The sequence below is a fragment of the Vespa mandarinia genome, chromosome 9 (assembly GCF_050613455.1).
Source record: "Vespa mandarinia isolate Hongniang chromosome 9, ASM5061345v1, whole genome shotgun sequence".
Classification (NCBI taxonomy): domain Eukaryota; kingdom Metazoa; phylum Arthropoda; class Insecta; order Hymenoptera; family Vespidae; genus Vespa; species Vespa mandarinia.
This window is the reverse complement of record NC_140818.1, coordinates 8,199,751-8,215,276: the sequence shown is the minus strand read 5'-3', so window position 1 is coordinate 8,215,276 and position 15,526 is coordinate 8,199,751. Positions and strand designations below refer to the sequence as shown.

Genomic DNA, 15,526 nt, shown 5'->3' with positions numbered 1-15,526 from the left:
ATTAATCTAAGAATAATAAGAAATGTTATATAATTTGTAAAATAAATTTTACGATTGTAATGCGATAGAATATTTTGAAATATGTTGTATAAATCGAATAAGCAGAAAATCATTTGAAAAGTACCGCCAAACGTTCGTGTGAAAGGTTTGTAGTAGCGCCATCTTGAACAATCTCGATAGGTGGCGTCGCGATCGAAGAGCGCGAAGCGACACGTTAACAGTATCTCTTGGATCAGTAGCGCAGTGGCAAGCAAGGAAGGAGGGTGGCTCGTGCGCGCTTTAATCTAACTCCCTTTTTTTCCTGTCGTACTTGAGGACGTGTGTGTGCGTGTCTCCTCGCGTAGTGGGGTGGTTAGATCGGAGGAGGTCCTCTCACTCACTCTTTTTCTCTTTTTCTCTCTCTTCCTCTCTCTCTCTCTCTCTCTCTCTCTGCTGTCTGTCTATCTATCTGTCTGTCTATCTGTCTCTCTTTTTCTCTTTCTCTCTGGCAGTCGTGCTTTCGCGTGTGTGTCCAAAAAAAAAAATGTAACATGGCGATGGTCGCGTCGAACATGAGCGGCCACATACAAAAGCAACTCACCAGGAGTCTCGAACGGATCCTGGAGGAGGCTCATCTCAGTGGCGAATTGAAGTTGAGCGGCAGAAAGCTCAAGGATTTTCCAAAAGTCGGCAAACCTGGCGCTGCCAAATATAATCTGCAGGATACAGTGATAGCCGGTAAGTATCGTTTTCTCTGTATCCTTGTCTTTCTTTATATATATACATATATATATATATATCGCTTTCTCCCTTCTCTCTCTCCCTCTCTCTCTTCCTAATTCTTTATTTCTAATATAAGTTCATTGTTAACTCGATCGATCATCGCATTTCTTTTCCCATTAACGAAGTTACAACGTAGAAGAGAAGAAGAAGAAAAAACTTTGAACGTTTTTTACCAGACGTTTTCAATTTTCTTTTAAAAATTCGTTTGCAATGTCACTCATGACAAATGAGAGATTGAATGGAAGAGAAGAAAAAAAAAAAAAAAGAAAAAGAAATACAAGTAATGGAAGAATAAGAACCATCAAAAAGTATAGTTTATTATGATATATATACTTTTAATTCTATCGATTTTTTGTCAATACGACTTCAATTAAGGTTGATCGAACGTGTGACAGTTAAGTATCGTAATGTCAAGATCGCGATTCCGTCTATTTATTTATTCTGTTACATAGCTCGTTTATATATTTATATATTATATATTTTATTTTACGAAATTTAACGTTACAATATAATATAAATAATTAAACAAACATTATTAACGTTAACATTATAGTTTAATTAATATCTATGAATCTGTCGACTTATCGAAACATAGAGGATCATCGAATCTAACCAATCGTCTTGTTCCATGGCATTTCTAAGATAAAACGTATATATGGTTTCTCCAAGTGAAACGCACGACGAACTATATGCGTTCGTGTCGCGACAGATCGATTACTGTTATCTGGTGAGTTTGTTCCGGTGTTATTATATATTACACATTTATTATGTATATTTTTATGGAAAATAATTAGGAGAGAATTATGAGACAGAGTGACAGAGAGAGAGAGAGAGAGAGAGAGAGAGAGAGAGAGAGAGAGAGAGAGAGAGAGAGAGAGAGAGAGAGAGAGAGAGAGAGAGAGAGAGAGAGAGAGAGAGAGAGAGAGAGAGAGAGAGAGAGAGAGAGAGAGAGAGAGAGAGAGAGAGAGAGAGAGAGAGAGAGAGAAAGAGAGAGAGAGAGAGAGAGAGAGAGAGAGAGAGACAAGAACAATCTAACAAAACAATGGATTCTCCGATTTATATATATTTATATATATATTCTCAATAATTGTTATTTTTATCCTTAAATTATATAAATTTATTTATTAGGAAATGTTTTAGTATAATACGATTAATAGGAACGTAAGATCACCGTAAGATCACCGTAAGATTACCGTAAGATCAACGAACAAAACAACGATTCGTATATCTTAGAAATAAATACCGTAGAGCGTGAGTAATCTCTCGAAAGAGTCAAACTAGCGGTGTTCCGTAGAGAACACGTGCTATTATACGAGCCGTAGATTTCCAGAAGAACGTGGCACGTGCGACTTGTATACGATATGTATGAATATATCCTATAATCAAGGGTGTTCAGTCTAAACGATTTATCATTCTTTTTATTTTTCTTTCTTTCTTTCTTTCTTTTTCTTTTTTTTTTTCTTCTTTTTACTTCGACAGACTTCGAGAGACGAGTTCTCGTTATTTTTTATTTTATTTCATTTTTTATATTTTTCCTTTTTCTTTCTTCTTCTTCTTTTTTTTCCCCCCATCTAGAAAAATTTTTATTTTAATTAATATTTCACTGTATTATATATTTTTTATTTTATTTCATTTTTTATATTTTTCCTTTTTCTTTCTTCTTCTTCTTTTTTTTCCCCCCATCTAGAAAAATTTTTATTTTAATTAATATTTCACTGTATTATATATTTTTTATTTTATTTCATTTTATTTTATTTGACATTGAACATTTTCTACTTTTTCACGTAACATTTATTTACACGTTAAACATGGAAATACATTTATTTTATTATTTCGACCTCTATCTAGTACGTATTTATTTACTTACTTATTTAGATTTGATCTCTCTTTTAATCTTCAATCCTGAAAAAATTGGCCAAGCTTCGAGAATACCTCGATAGATATGCAATTATATTTGTATATCAGTCACGCCCACGCATGCACGCACGCATGCACGCAATCGCACTTTGGCACGTTAAATTCTATCTCACTATGAGATTTTCTGTTGAGTATATTGGCTATTCGATATTCACTTCGAACGAAATGAATCTTTAATAAAATTTCACTTATATCGATGCACGATCGATGTTTCTCTCTATCAACCGGATTTACGTATTAACGGCAAAAGCCATTAATATTCCCTTCGAGCCGTCTAATATAAATTTTGTATCACCTATATTTGCGAATAAAAAATCGTATTTTTTTTCCTCTTTTTTTTTTTTTTTTTTTTTTTTTTTTTTGCCATATCAATAGTAATTTTAACTAAGATCAATTTTTTTTTAATCAATAACTGTACGATCGCACAATGGTGTGCAGTTTTTAAACGAGAAAATATAACAAATCTATTGGAAATATTATAAATATTTAAACACTCTCACAAAAGTTTCTAATGTTTAACGGGTGTCCGACTGAAGAATAAATTTCTCCGATTATGAATCATAATTTTACCGTAGATCATATGAACCGTTGTAATATAACTGTTAGAAAAAAAATTTCTCTTCTGTCCTTTCTACGAATAATAATAATAATAATAATAATAATAATAATAATAATAATAATAATAATAATAATGATAGTATTATAGTCGTTTGATTACGATAATCGGAAAACCGATAAATATATTTTCATCGTAGAAAGTTCGTCAACTTGTTTAAATAAAAGAAAAAGAAGGAAAAGAAGAACTTTCGCGCGATTATCGATCGAGGAAAGTTTGATTGTTCGTTGTTGTTCGTACAGCTTTGCGAACAGGTTTGAATGAAATTACGACGATCATTTCTGGTCACGCTCGAAAAGATCGGCACTAGTCTAGAATGGGATGTTTTACGCTCGAGTTACGTTCGATCGTTTCGAGTATGTCAATTTTGCGATCGTTCGAAATAGAATACGCGTGTGTTTTTTTCTTTTCTTTTTTTTTTTTCTTTCTACATTTTTTTTTGCATACATATATTTTTTTTTTTATCTTTAAACGCGTTACATTCAAATTATGACTATGAATTTATTATTTGCAATCTCTAACAAAAATTACATTTGATTAATTATTAGGACAAACAAATTTTTTATTTTCATTATTTTCGATTTTAACAATGCTTTCTGTTTCTTTTTATTTTAATTTATTTTAGTTTAGTTTATTTATTTGTAATTTTCTTTCTCTTTCTTTTATTTAATTGACGTGTTTCAATTTTCGATGAATCTTGCGACTTTCGATTACATATTTTTAATCAGCTTAAGAAAGATGTAAGCAGAAGAAGAAGAAGAAGAAGAAGAAGAAGAAGAAAGAGCAAGAGAGAGAGAGAGAGAGAGAGAGAGAGAGAGTAAAAAAAAGGCACATATGATCTGTAATTCTATCAAAATTACATCTAATTAATCATTAGAACAAATTGATCATTATTTTCGATTGTTAATAATTCTTCTCTATTTTTTATTCATATATTACCTTTTTCTTTTCTTTTCATCTCTTTTTTTTTTCTGCCTTTGAATAGAAGTTAAATATTTTCGATAAATTTTGCGGGTTTCAACGGCAGGTTTTTAATCAGCTTAGATATGCTGAAAGAAGAAGATGAAAAAGAGAAAAAGAGAGAAAGAGAAACGGTATGTTGAGCCGCACATCCGATCGGTACGATGACCGTCGAAAGAAGAGTTTATGGCTTTACGTAACGCACGCAACTGTATATACATGTATATGTATATATTGTATATGTATATATATATATATTTTTTTTTTTTTTATAGTAATGTATAAGTTTTTCACATAAGCCATCTGACGGGATGCCGCTTTTACGATTGTTACTTAATTGCAAAATTATGGGCCCCTGGGAGATATGTAAGATTCGATTATTGGTACTTTCCAAAAAATGAATACTCTTGTATTCCTTAGGCTATATACATTCCTTTCCCATCATCGCACCATAAACGTCAGATAAATACTAATGTACGATCTCGCGTGCATGTAGGCTTTTACATTTGATGTTGTTTTTTTTTCCTTTCTTTTTTCTTTCTCTATTCTTTTTCTCTTTTTCTTTTTTCTTTTTTCTTTTTTCTTTTTTACAGCCAACGCCCTCATATTAATCTATACTCTTTCATAATGTACAATTTTATACATGAGGAAGAAAAATTATTCTTACGATATTACAATGATAATAAAATGATTTAATTCGATGATCTTCAAAGGATAACTTTTGGCGTTTTTTATCTTTCGACGATTGATTTTTCAATATTTTTTTGATAATTTTATAACATCTTTTTTTCTTTTTTTTTTTTTTTTCTCTCATTTAAAATGAACAACGGACACCGTCGTATAGTTTGAAAATCATTGGTGCTCTGTTGTATCTTGCTTATAATATTTCAAGATTTTAGATATCCCCTTTTGGTATATCTTTATATACGAACGAAAGCATTTCGATGTCGCTGTGTTATCGATAAACGATATCGATATTGAAGAAGAGAACGAATGAACGAACGAACGAACGAACGAAAAAAAGCTACTAAGCTCGGATAATTTTTTACAATCTGAAACAAAAAGAAATGAAAAAAGAAGGAAGAAGAAATTAATATAAAAAGTTTCGTAAAAGGTTAATTGATTTTTAAAATCAATTAGGAACTTTAGGATCTAACTCCTTTATTTAATTTATACACATATATACTACGTATGTATAAGTAATATATATACATATATTTAATTGATTAATTACTTAATTTAGAATGGATTATAAAAAAATAAATCTGACGTATAGTATCGAACGAAAAATGATCGAATTTGTTATCGTATATAAACGTAATTTCATTATAAAATATCGTAAATTCGAATAAAAAATAAAAGAAAAAAAAAACAAAAAAAAAAAGAAAAGAATACAAGCGAGACAAAGGGAGAGTTAGTGGGAGCAGAATGACTGGAGGAAGGGAGGGAGGAGGAGGTGGAGGAGGAGGAGGAGGAGGAGGTGGAGGTGGAGATGGAGGTGGAGAAGGGGTGACAATGACCGGTAGAAGAGGTCTGTGCTCCCAGGAACGAGAAATGCCTACACAAAACGAGTCTCTCTCTCTCTCTTTCTCTCTCTCTCTCTCACACTCTTTTTGCATCTATTTCCTCACGCCCACATACTTCGGAATAGCAGTAGTAGTCATAGGTAAGCTCGTTCAAAACGATCGTTCAAACGATTTCGATATACGAGTACCGTTATATGCATCGAGAGATCGACCTTTGAACGAGATGCATCGATACACAATTGTATTTATCGTTGTTATTTATCGTAAATGAGTATGTATGCGATATAGGGAATTACTTTAATTGAAAGTCATTCTTTTCATCCTTTTTCTTTTTTCTTCTTCTTCTTTTTTCTTTTTAATAATTTTTCTTTTTTTTTTTTTTTTTTTTTTTTTTTTATATTTCTTTTTCAACTTTTCGATTGAATTTTATTATATTAATTTTTGGATTTACTTCCCTCTCTATATCTTTCTCTCTCTCTCTCTCTCTCTCTCTCTCTCTCTCTCTCTCTCTCTCTCTCTCTCTCTCTCTCTCTCTTTCTCTTTTTTTTTTCTATTTTAATTCTCTCTCTTTTTCTCTCTCTCTCTCTCTCTCTCTCTCTCTCTCTCTCTCTCTCTCTCTCTCTGTCTATCTTGTTCGTTATGTTACTCAGCAGTGTTGCTAATAATATCGGCACAATGACCCGCGTTTGTTGATACAAGGGAGTAGTAATAGACGTGAGAGAAAAAGGATCGTTAATTAGATCGGCAGAGTGTGAACTCTTGGGGACTGCATTATCGACTTGCAGTGTTGTAAGAATCGGGGCATAAATTTCCGATAGGTCGGACTGTTTCTCTTCTCTTCTCTTCTCTTCTCTTCTCTTCTCTTCTCTCTTCCTCTTCTTTCTCTCTACGTCTCTCTGTATCTCTCTTTTTCCATCTTTCTTGGATGTTCTAAGGAATCGATGACGAATAATGAAACTTGAAAGTCTCTTTTAACTTGTAAACATTTTAATTTATATCCTCGGATTATAATGAGTTAGGAAGTGTTGAATTAATTTTTTTTCTTTTTTTTCTTTTTTTTTTCCCTATTTTTTCTGCCTTTTTTTACAAAGAAACGGAAACGCGTGTGTGTCGGTGAGTATATAAAAAAAAAAAAAAACACACACATTTATTGAATCGTTTATATTTTGTTTTATATCTATATATTTGTAATTATATTGAATTATTTGTAAATAAAAAGAAGAAAATAAAAATTACACGCGATTCAGGTCAATTTGATAATCATTGGCAATGCATCTTAACGTTATTAAATTGTACGGTCTATAAATAATAGGTATTATCTATTAATAAAACCAACTAATTAGTTTGCAATGTTAGATAAGCAAAAACGTTTTGCTCGATGCACGTACTATGTGAATGACGTCGTTGACCTCAATGACTTTGTAATCTCATCTACATAGTTACTAAGATATGTATAACAATTTTACGTATATACATGACTATTATTTGTTATTTACTATTATTTATTATTATTATTATTATTATTATTATTATCATCATTATTATTAATGTATCTACGTTAAGTTGTACTTTTTCGTTCGGTCAATTTTTTTTTTTTTCTTCCTTTTTATACTCGTTACAACGAAACGGTCTTATGAGAGCTCGTAAATGTTGCGGTGCCATCGCGGTGTAAAGAACGTTATCTCGAAAGTGGCCAACATTTCCTGCGGGTGAGATATAATAACTACATGCATGTGCATGTCCGTACAAATACAAACACACACACACATCTATAGTTTCTCATTTGGGAAAGTCCGTAGTAACTTTTTTTTTTTTTTTTTTTTTTATGAAAATATTAAAATTGTGTATATACGTACGTAAATAATCGTTTAATTTCACTCCCTTTCGTTTCACATTTCAACATAATGTATTTACATATTTGTGTAATTTTATATTTAATTTACACGCAAACACACACACACACATACATATAGATCTTATATCTATTTATTGTATCTTACATTGTACATATGTTACATGTAAGTTTTTTAAAAATAAGTATATATTTACATTACGTGTGTCTGTTTTTTAATGCGAATATTATTATAAGAATGTATGTGAAAAAGAAAAAAAAATTAACTAAGTAAAATAAACGTTTTCTTAACAAATCTACGTGTTACATTACCTACACATATACACACACACACACACACACACACAAAAGAGTCAATATTAAAAAGGCATAAAGTAGGAATTCGATGGTATGGGATTACGTAAAGAGGTAAGAAAGCATTTTAAGTTTTGTCATTTTGTCGATAACATCGACATCCATCTCTTTCTATCTCCATTTATCTGGGTCTCTCTCTCTCTCTCTCTCTCTCTCTCTCTCTCTCTCTCTCTTTTCTTGTAATGCCGAGTCGGCAGACGACGAACTCCTCCAGCAAAGTATCGACCCGTCTCTCTCTCTGTCTGTCTGTCTCTCTGTCTGTCTGTGTGTTTGTTTGTCTTTCTCTCTCTTTCTTTCTCTCTTATATTTTTTTTTTTTTTTTTTTACATCACATCTCTTTCTCTTCGTCGGCGAACGATAAAAACGACACGTTTCATTCATATGCAAAATCTTTCGGTCGCTCTTGCTCGCCCTCCACTTGCAAAAGAACACTCACGTACATTTTGTCGATCTTCTCGATTCAGATTCTCCTTTCTCCAATGCTTTCCTCCTTTTTCTTTTTTATTCTTTTCTTCCTTTTTTTCTCTTGTTTTCTTTTTGTCCTTTTTTTTCCTCCCACCTCCTCCATCCTTACACTGTAGTTTACGCGCATTCGGTCGAGGTCATTTCGTTTTACTCGAAACAATTCGAATTTTATTTTATATATATATATATATATGTTATAATATGCATTGTTTATTTTTTTAAATACATATAAAATATTGAAAACTTCGACATTAATTATTCGGCCAATCGAATATATCAAATATTACATAGATATACGAAGAGTTATTATACGTCATTGAAGATTACCAAGTAAAATTATGTTCGTCTAAATTATCGTTTAAATTATCGTCTAAATTTCTAATATAAGTTAGCTCTAACTTATATACATCCCTCAGCAGGGTGTAATAACGAAACAGTGCGACTATAAAAACCGTTTGTCGTGACTGATATTATCGGCTTTAAAATTTACATCTTTCTACCTATCTCCCTCCCTCCTCCCTTTCGCCCTTTCGTTCCTCCTTCTATCCTTCCACTTTCATTCGTTTATGTATGAGGCAAAGATATTACTCATAAATTATCATATTATAAATCTTTATATATATATATATATATATATATATATATATATATATATGTATTTTTTTTCTTTTTATTTGTCAAAATTTAAATTACGAGGATTGATTTGAGTATAACTTTGAGAATATTAAATGATATTATTTCATATAAAATACATACATAGATATGTACCTTATCGTATTTATCATAATTTACAAATGGATATAATGTTTTTCTTTCTATCTCTCTTTATCTTTCGAGATCTTCATTTGCTATATTTTTCTTCTCTCTCGCTCTCTCTCTCTCTCTTTTTTTTTTTTTTTATCAAGTTAGCTGATTCTATTAAGCGTCAATTGTTGTCACAAAAAGAGAGACTGAGAGAGAGAGACTGAAAAAATATGTGTGTATTGGTGAGAGGGAGATAAAGAGATAAAAGAAGAGTGACATTTTTCTTCATTTTCGAGGAAACAAAGCGTCCTTCTTTATCCGGGCCATCTATCTCTTTCAAGTTCTCCGAACGTTTATCTAACGTCATAGTGAGTGCATTCTCCTGTGTGAGTTCTGCGTTACTACTTAATGAAATCATACGGGCGATTCAATTATGTCCTTTGCATCGTCGTCGTACACGTTCTGTACCACATTGTATATATATATATATGTACAATGTAAATATAATATTATATATATACGCGCGCGCGCGCGCGCGTGTGTGTGTGTGTATGTGTATGTATTGGTAATTTATTAACGTGTGTATTCTCACCGCTACTCAGTGTTTGGAAAATTAATGAATCCGGTAATTGCATAGATGATGAGGACGTCTCATCAATCGGAACTCTTTATATAGGTCACGTAGATAGTTTAGAGTCAACGTTTATATATACAAAAACGATTAAAAATTGATTTTTTTTTCTTTTTTTTTTTTTTGAAACATATTCATTCTATAATTTACACTCTTTACATATCCATAATAAATCTTTTCTTTTTTCTTCTTTTTTCTTTTCTTTTCTTTTTTTTTTTTTAAATTAAGTTATTTTTTCGTTTTCTTTTTGTCACTTTATCACGAGGAAGAGAGAAAATTATAGTGTGATAATAATGATAAGGAAAATAATAATAATAATAATAATAATAATAATAATAATAATATCGAAATATATCCCGGAAGTGTATTTACGTTATGATGCAAGTTTTTATCATTTGATGACTGTTATCGAGTTACACAGTCGATTCGATTATTTTATCGGAGACGTCGATTGTATATATATATATATATATATTTATATATTAGCTATTTGAAGAACCTGGATATCTAACATTTACACATTGACTCACTTTCATCCTTGTCGTGTATCTCACAGAAATCGAGAGTAGTACGTTCGTTTTCTATGGGAAATCATGAATGGACCGTATAAAACATAATTCCAGGAAGCTCTCAGTGCAAAGAGTATTACGCGTTGGCGGATGTTTCTATTTACTCTCTCTTTCTCTCTCTCTCTCTCTCCTTGTTTCTCTTTGTCTTTAATTCACTCTCTCTCTCTCTCTGTCTCTTTCAGCGTATTTATTGATCTACTTTTATTCCATTGAATAGCAACGAAGGATCAATGACCTAGATTTTTATTACATCATATGATCAGACTATTCCTTCCTACACAAAAAAAAATATTTACATATATGTAATATCTTTTTGTTTTATTTCTTACATCTATTTCTATTGTTAATACGTTGATATATATTTAATACCTATTTTGTATATAATTTTTCATAATTTTCACTGATATATTTATTTACACATAATATAATAAAGATTATATATATATATGATTTTTTAAGTCATATCTATGTACTTCCATATCGACAACAAATTGTCATAAAATTTTCCAATCTCTTTTTATTTTCTATCTATAGTATTCATATGTCAGGATCATATTATCGAAAGCACACTGTGACGCACGTGTTCGTGCATGTGACACTCGTTTGCGCTGGACCTTTTAAAGAACCTTTTTTATTGCTCGTAGATTTCCATTATTTCTTTTTGTACGAGACAGATAGAGGCAGAAACAGAGACACATAGAGAGAGACAGAGACAGACAGAGACAGAGACAGAGACAGAGAGAGAGAAAGAGAGAGAGAGAGAGAGGGAGAGAGAGAGAGAGAGAGAGCATCGTCCGTACATCGACCCATAGGAAAGTTCTAACGTTCATTTACTACTTTCCTGGGTATTATTGGACCGTCACATTTCTGCCTACTTCACCTATCTCCTATCCCTTCTGTCTTGAAAGGTTCGTAACAATAAAGGGGACGTAACTTCATTAAGGAACCCCAGGTCAGTACGTTCGATCACGTGCCTGAAGAAAATTGACAAGCATCGTCTGAACTCGATAGTCGAACGTTTATTGAACATGCTAACCATTTTCATCAAGATTTTTAATAATATCATTCTATGAGCCGATAAATTCTTAACGATAAGTTAACATTTTTTATTTTTAATATGTGATAAAGCAAAAGTGTCTTTAATAAGCGATAAAAAAGAAAAGAAAAAAAAAAATAAAGAAGAAGAAAAGAATAAATTACTCTTTTTCGTGCTACTTTTCGAAGCTAATTTTCTCTCTTTCTTTCTTTCTTTCTTTCTTTCTTTCTTTTTTTATCCCCCCTTCCATCTCAAATATTGCTCAGACTTGCAGTTTTATTTTATCAATAATTAAAGTAAGTCTCGAAAAATAACGCGTAAAGAATGATAATTCATTTTAAATATCTACTAAGTCTGTAATGATTTTTCATTGTTCTAAGAACTTTTTCGATTGTTCTATATTAAAAATTTCGGCGTTATTCATTGGTCAATTAAAATTATTAAAAAATCTCGATATTGTTCATCGTTCAATTCAATATTTATTTTTATTATTTTTCGTCGTTGTTTTCAATCGTTTGTTCGAGTTTTTGAAGAAAATTCAAAAGAACGAAGGAAAATGAGATACGCAGTTGTAGGAATGAACGATTGTACGATTCGAAAAAATAAATTTTATTTGAGAACCAGAGAGAGAGAGAGAGAGAAAGAAAGAAAGAGAGTAAGAAAGAAAGAAAGACTACGTTCGTGAAGGTTTTATTCGTTCTATTCATCGGCAAACGTATGCTTTTCATTGGGGTGCGGTCTCGGCAACGTAAAAAAAAAAAAAGAAAAAAAAAGGAAAAAAAAAAGAAAAGAAAAAGAGAGAAAGAAGAAAGGGAGCATTGTATTAACAGGTGCTCTACTATTAAGAGTAGAGAGAAAGAGAGATAGATAGGCAGACAAATAGACAAACAGATAGACAGACAGACGGACGAATGGACAAATGGACAGATAAAATCGGCCGAAATGTTTGAAGATCCGCAAAAACTGCTCGAGTTTCTATTTGATGGATCATAAAAATGAAAAGGAAGATATCGGATTAACGTCGTTCGTGACAGAGAAACTGTTCGTTAATTGATATTAAAATTTCGTTTAAGAAGGACTCGATTATAGAAATATATTAATTTGATCGAATGGAAGATCAATGTTCCAAAGAATTATTTCTTTTATTTATTTATTTATTTATTATTTTTGTTTTCTTCAAAAAATTCGATTATCAATTAGAAATTTCATTCAAGAAAGACTCGGTTAAAAAAAAAAAATATATATATATATATATATATATATATATATATATATATATATACTACCGAACGGAAGAGAACGTTCTAAAAATCTTTTTTCTTTTCTTTTTTTTTTTCTTTTTTCTTCTTTCCTTCTTTCGTGTCTTTCTTTCATTCATTCATTCATTTCTTTTTTTGTTTTTTTTTTTTTTTCTACAGATATTCGATTATCTTCGTTATTTCGTGCGATCGACTTTTTATCGGTATCGTAAAAGATAAATCACGGAAACTTTTTAAGGTCGTTACGAAACACCCATCATCTCACCCATATATATATATATATATATATATATATATATATATATATATATACACACCTTATATACACAGATATTTATATCCCCTTTTTATGATTTATATCGGAGTCCGATTCTACTCGACATAGTATTTCGAATTATCTACCGTGAATAACTTGGTCAGGGTCTCTCTTGAGAAAAGTCTCGTATCATCATTATCTTCATATATATATATATATATATATATATTTCATTCTACCTCTGCCTCTCTCCCTTTCTCTCTTTTTCTTTTCAATCAGCTTCGGATGTCCTCGATCCAATAAAAATGAGTTCAGAATTTCGTTCGGTCGAATAACTCCGATAGAATAGTTCTTCACCCTTTCTTTTACTTCTTTATCCTTTTCTACCTCTTATCATGGAAATATATATATATATATATATATATATATATATCTCTTTTTCTCTTTATCTTTGTCCTTCTATGACTTGCATAACACGATGCCTATGCATCCTTTCTTGTATTCACGCACAAAGAGGAGCGAAAGAGAGAAAGAAGAGAGTCAGAGAGAGAGAGAGAGAGAGTGAGAGAGGGACGAAGGGAGGTAGAGTGGGAATAGAAAGAAACGAACGGAGAGTCACGCGAAGCGCATTGAGAAGATTGCAGTTGGCAAAGAAAACGTTCGCGGAATGCCAGGGAATACCAGACATCGCGAAAATCTTTCTGAACGAGCCCCGCGCACTTTGCTACTCTGCAGTCACTAATTTTAAAGACGCTCTTCTTCGTCAGCACCCTGCACACTGTTCCCTCTCTCTCTCTTTCTCTCTTCTTTCCCTCTCTCTTTCTCACTTGCTTTCTCTCTTGTTTTCTCTCTTGCTTTCTCCGTTGATATGCTACTGAATATCTCTCCCTCTTCCTCGTCCTCTTTTAGGTACCACTATGTATGCCTCGGTTACTGGCCTGGAATAATGAAGGACGAAAGAACACGTTGGGTATACTAGGCAAAGTATGGGGAGAAAAGAAAAAAGAGATAGAGTAAGAGAGAGAGAGGGAGGGATGGTGGGAGGGAGCGAGGGAGAAAGAGAAAGACAGGAAAAGGGTGCATATCTCACCCCATCGACACGTTGCTCCCTCTTTCCTTTTCCTTTCTCGTTTTCTCATAAAAGAAGCATTTGTTGTGTTACGATGCCAGATTTATAACCCCACCCACGGCCACGTCATACCTCCAAAAAGATGCCTACTTCCGTTTGTCTATTAATAGACGTTGTTTGTTTGTTTGTTTGTTTGTTTGTTTGTTTGTTTCTTTTTTTTTTTGTCGATGTTCTTTCATGTCATCTTTTATATCATCTCACGTTGGTTATATTTTTTTTTTTTATCGTGGAAAAATATAAACTAGATGCATTGATTACGGAATGGGTTACTTTTTGTATGATTTTTATTGGCATTATTATTGTTATTTCTAAATTCTATCTTCTCATTTTGTTTGCAGATTTCGCAATTTTCGTAAAAAAAAAAAAAAAAAAAAAAAATGTATTTAATATTTCATATAGACTTTAAATCCTGTTTTATCTGTTTTGTAAGTAGGATTGTGATATTTATGCATTAAATATTATTCGAATGTATGCATATTTATACGAAAATCTGATGTTACTTTTTTTTTTTTTTTTTTTTTTGTGATAAAAAATATTATTTTTTTCCAATAGATCGATGGTCCATATTGTTTTGTCGGAAGCCGTTATTTTCTTCTTCTTTTTTTTTTTTTTCATGTATTTACATGCAGATATATACACGTATGTATATACAGTGTACATATGTAAGCATAACACGAAAGGAAACTTCGTCAATGATTTATGCGTTCGTTCGAAATAGGAGTGGTTTCGTGCCTGCTTGCATTCATTTTCTTCTTATCGATTCCTATGGACTTTTTCCATTTTTAATCATTCGACCTCGTATCGGTTGGAAAAAGAAAAAGAAGAGAAAGAAAGAAGAAAATGAAAAAAGAGAAAAAGAAAGAGAGAGAAAAAAAAAAGAAAATTACCGGAAGTACACGAATAAAGAAATTCTTTACGATTCTAAATCATGCCTGGCTGAGGTACTTCATTAAAAGTACTCGACTTTCATTGATTATTGAGAGATATGGTGATTACGTCAAATGAAATATAATTCATAAAAAAAAAGTTCTTCATCGCATTTCAAGTAAATGAACGTGGCGTGAAGTGAATTTTATTTGTTCGCGATGAACTCACACTTATTAGCGCGTGTTAAAGTTCGAAATTAAAGAGAAATTTGAATTCGACGTTGAAACTTCCGCCGATCGCAATCCTGCTGCTTTGCCGTACTTAGATTTGAAACGAGCTAACAGAAACGTAATTTAAGTGGAAAAAATTAAAGAGAAGTTCGAAGGAGTTGAAATAGAAATGAGAAATTGCACGGTCAATTTCGCATTAATCGTTGGGTTTTTCTTTCTTTCCCTCTCTCTCTCTCTCTCTCTCTTTTTTTCTTTTTTCACTTTTTCTTTCCTCCCTTCCACTTAATTTTTACATGAACACTAAATACGACAACGAATTCATTTATATATATATATATATATATATATATATA

General features: G+C 31.6%; 1 protein-coding gene across 4 annotated transcripts in view; it reads left to right on the top strand.

Annotated features, from left to right (window-relative positions):
- The first annotated feature begins 120 nt into the window (after window positions 1–120).
- The window catches only part of Lrch (Leucine-rich-repeats and calponin homology domain protein), a 71,695-nt gene continuing 56,289 nt past the window's right edge, over window positions 121–15,526 (top strand). For all 4 annotated transcript variants that reach the window (XM_085659476.1, XM_035862925.2, XM_085659475.1 and 1 more), the window contains exon 1: window positions 121–717. In XM_085659476.1, the coding sequence (XP_085515602.1) occupies window positions 531–717 (187 nt within the window). In that variant the 5' untranslated portion in view covers window positions 121–530. The remainder of the gene's footprint in view (window positions 718–15,526) is intronic.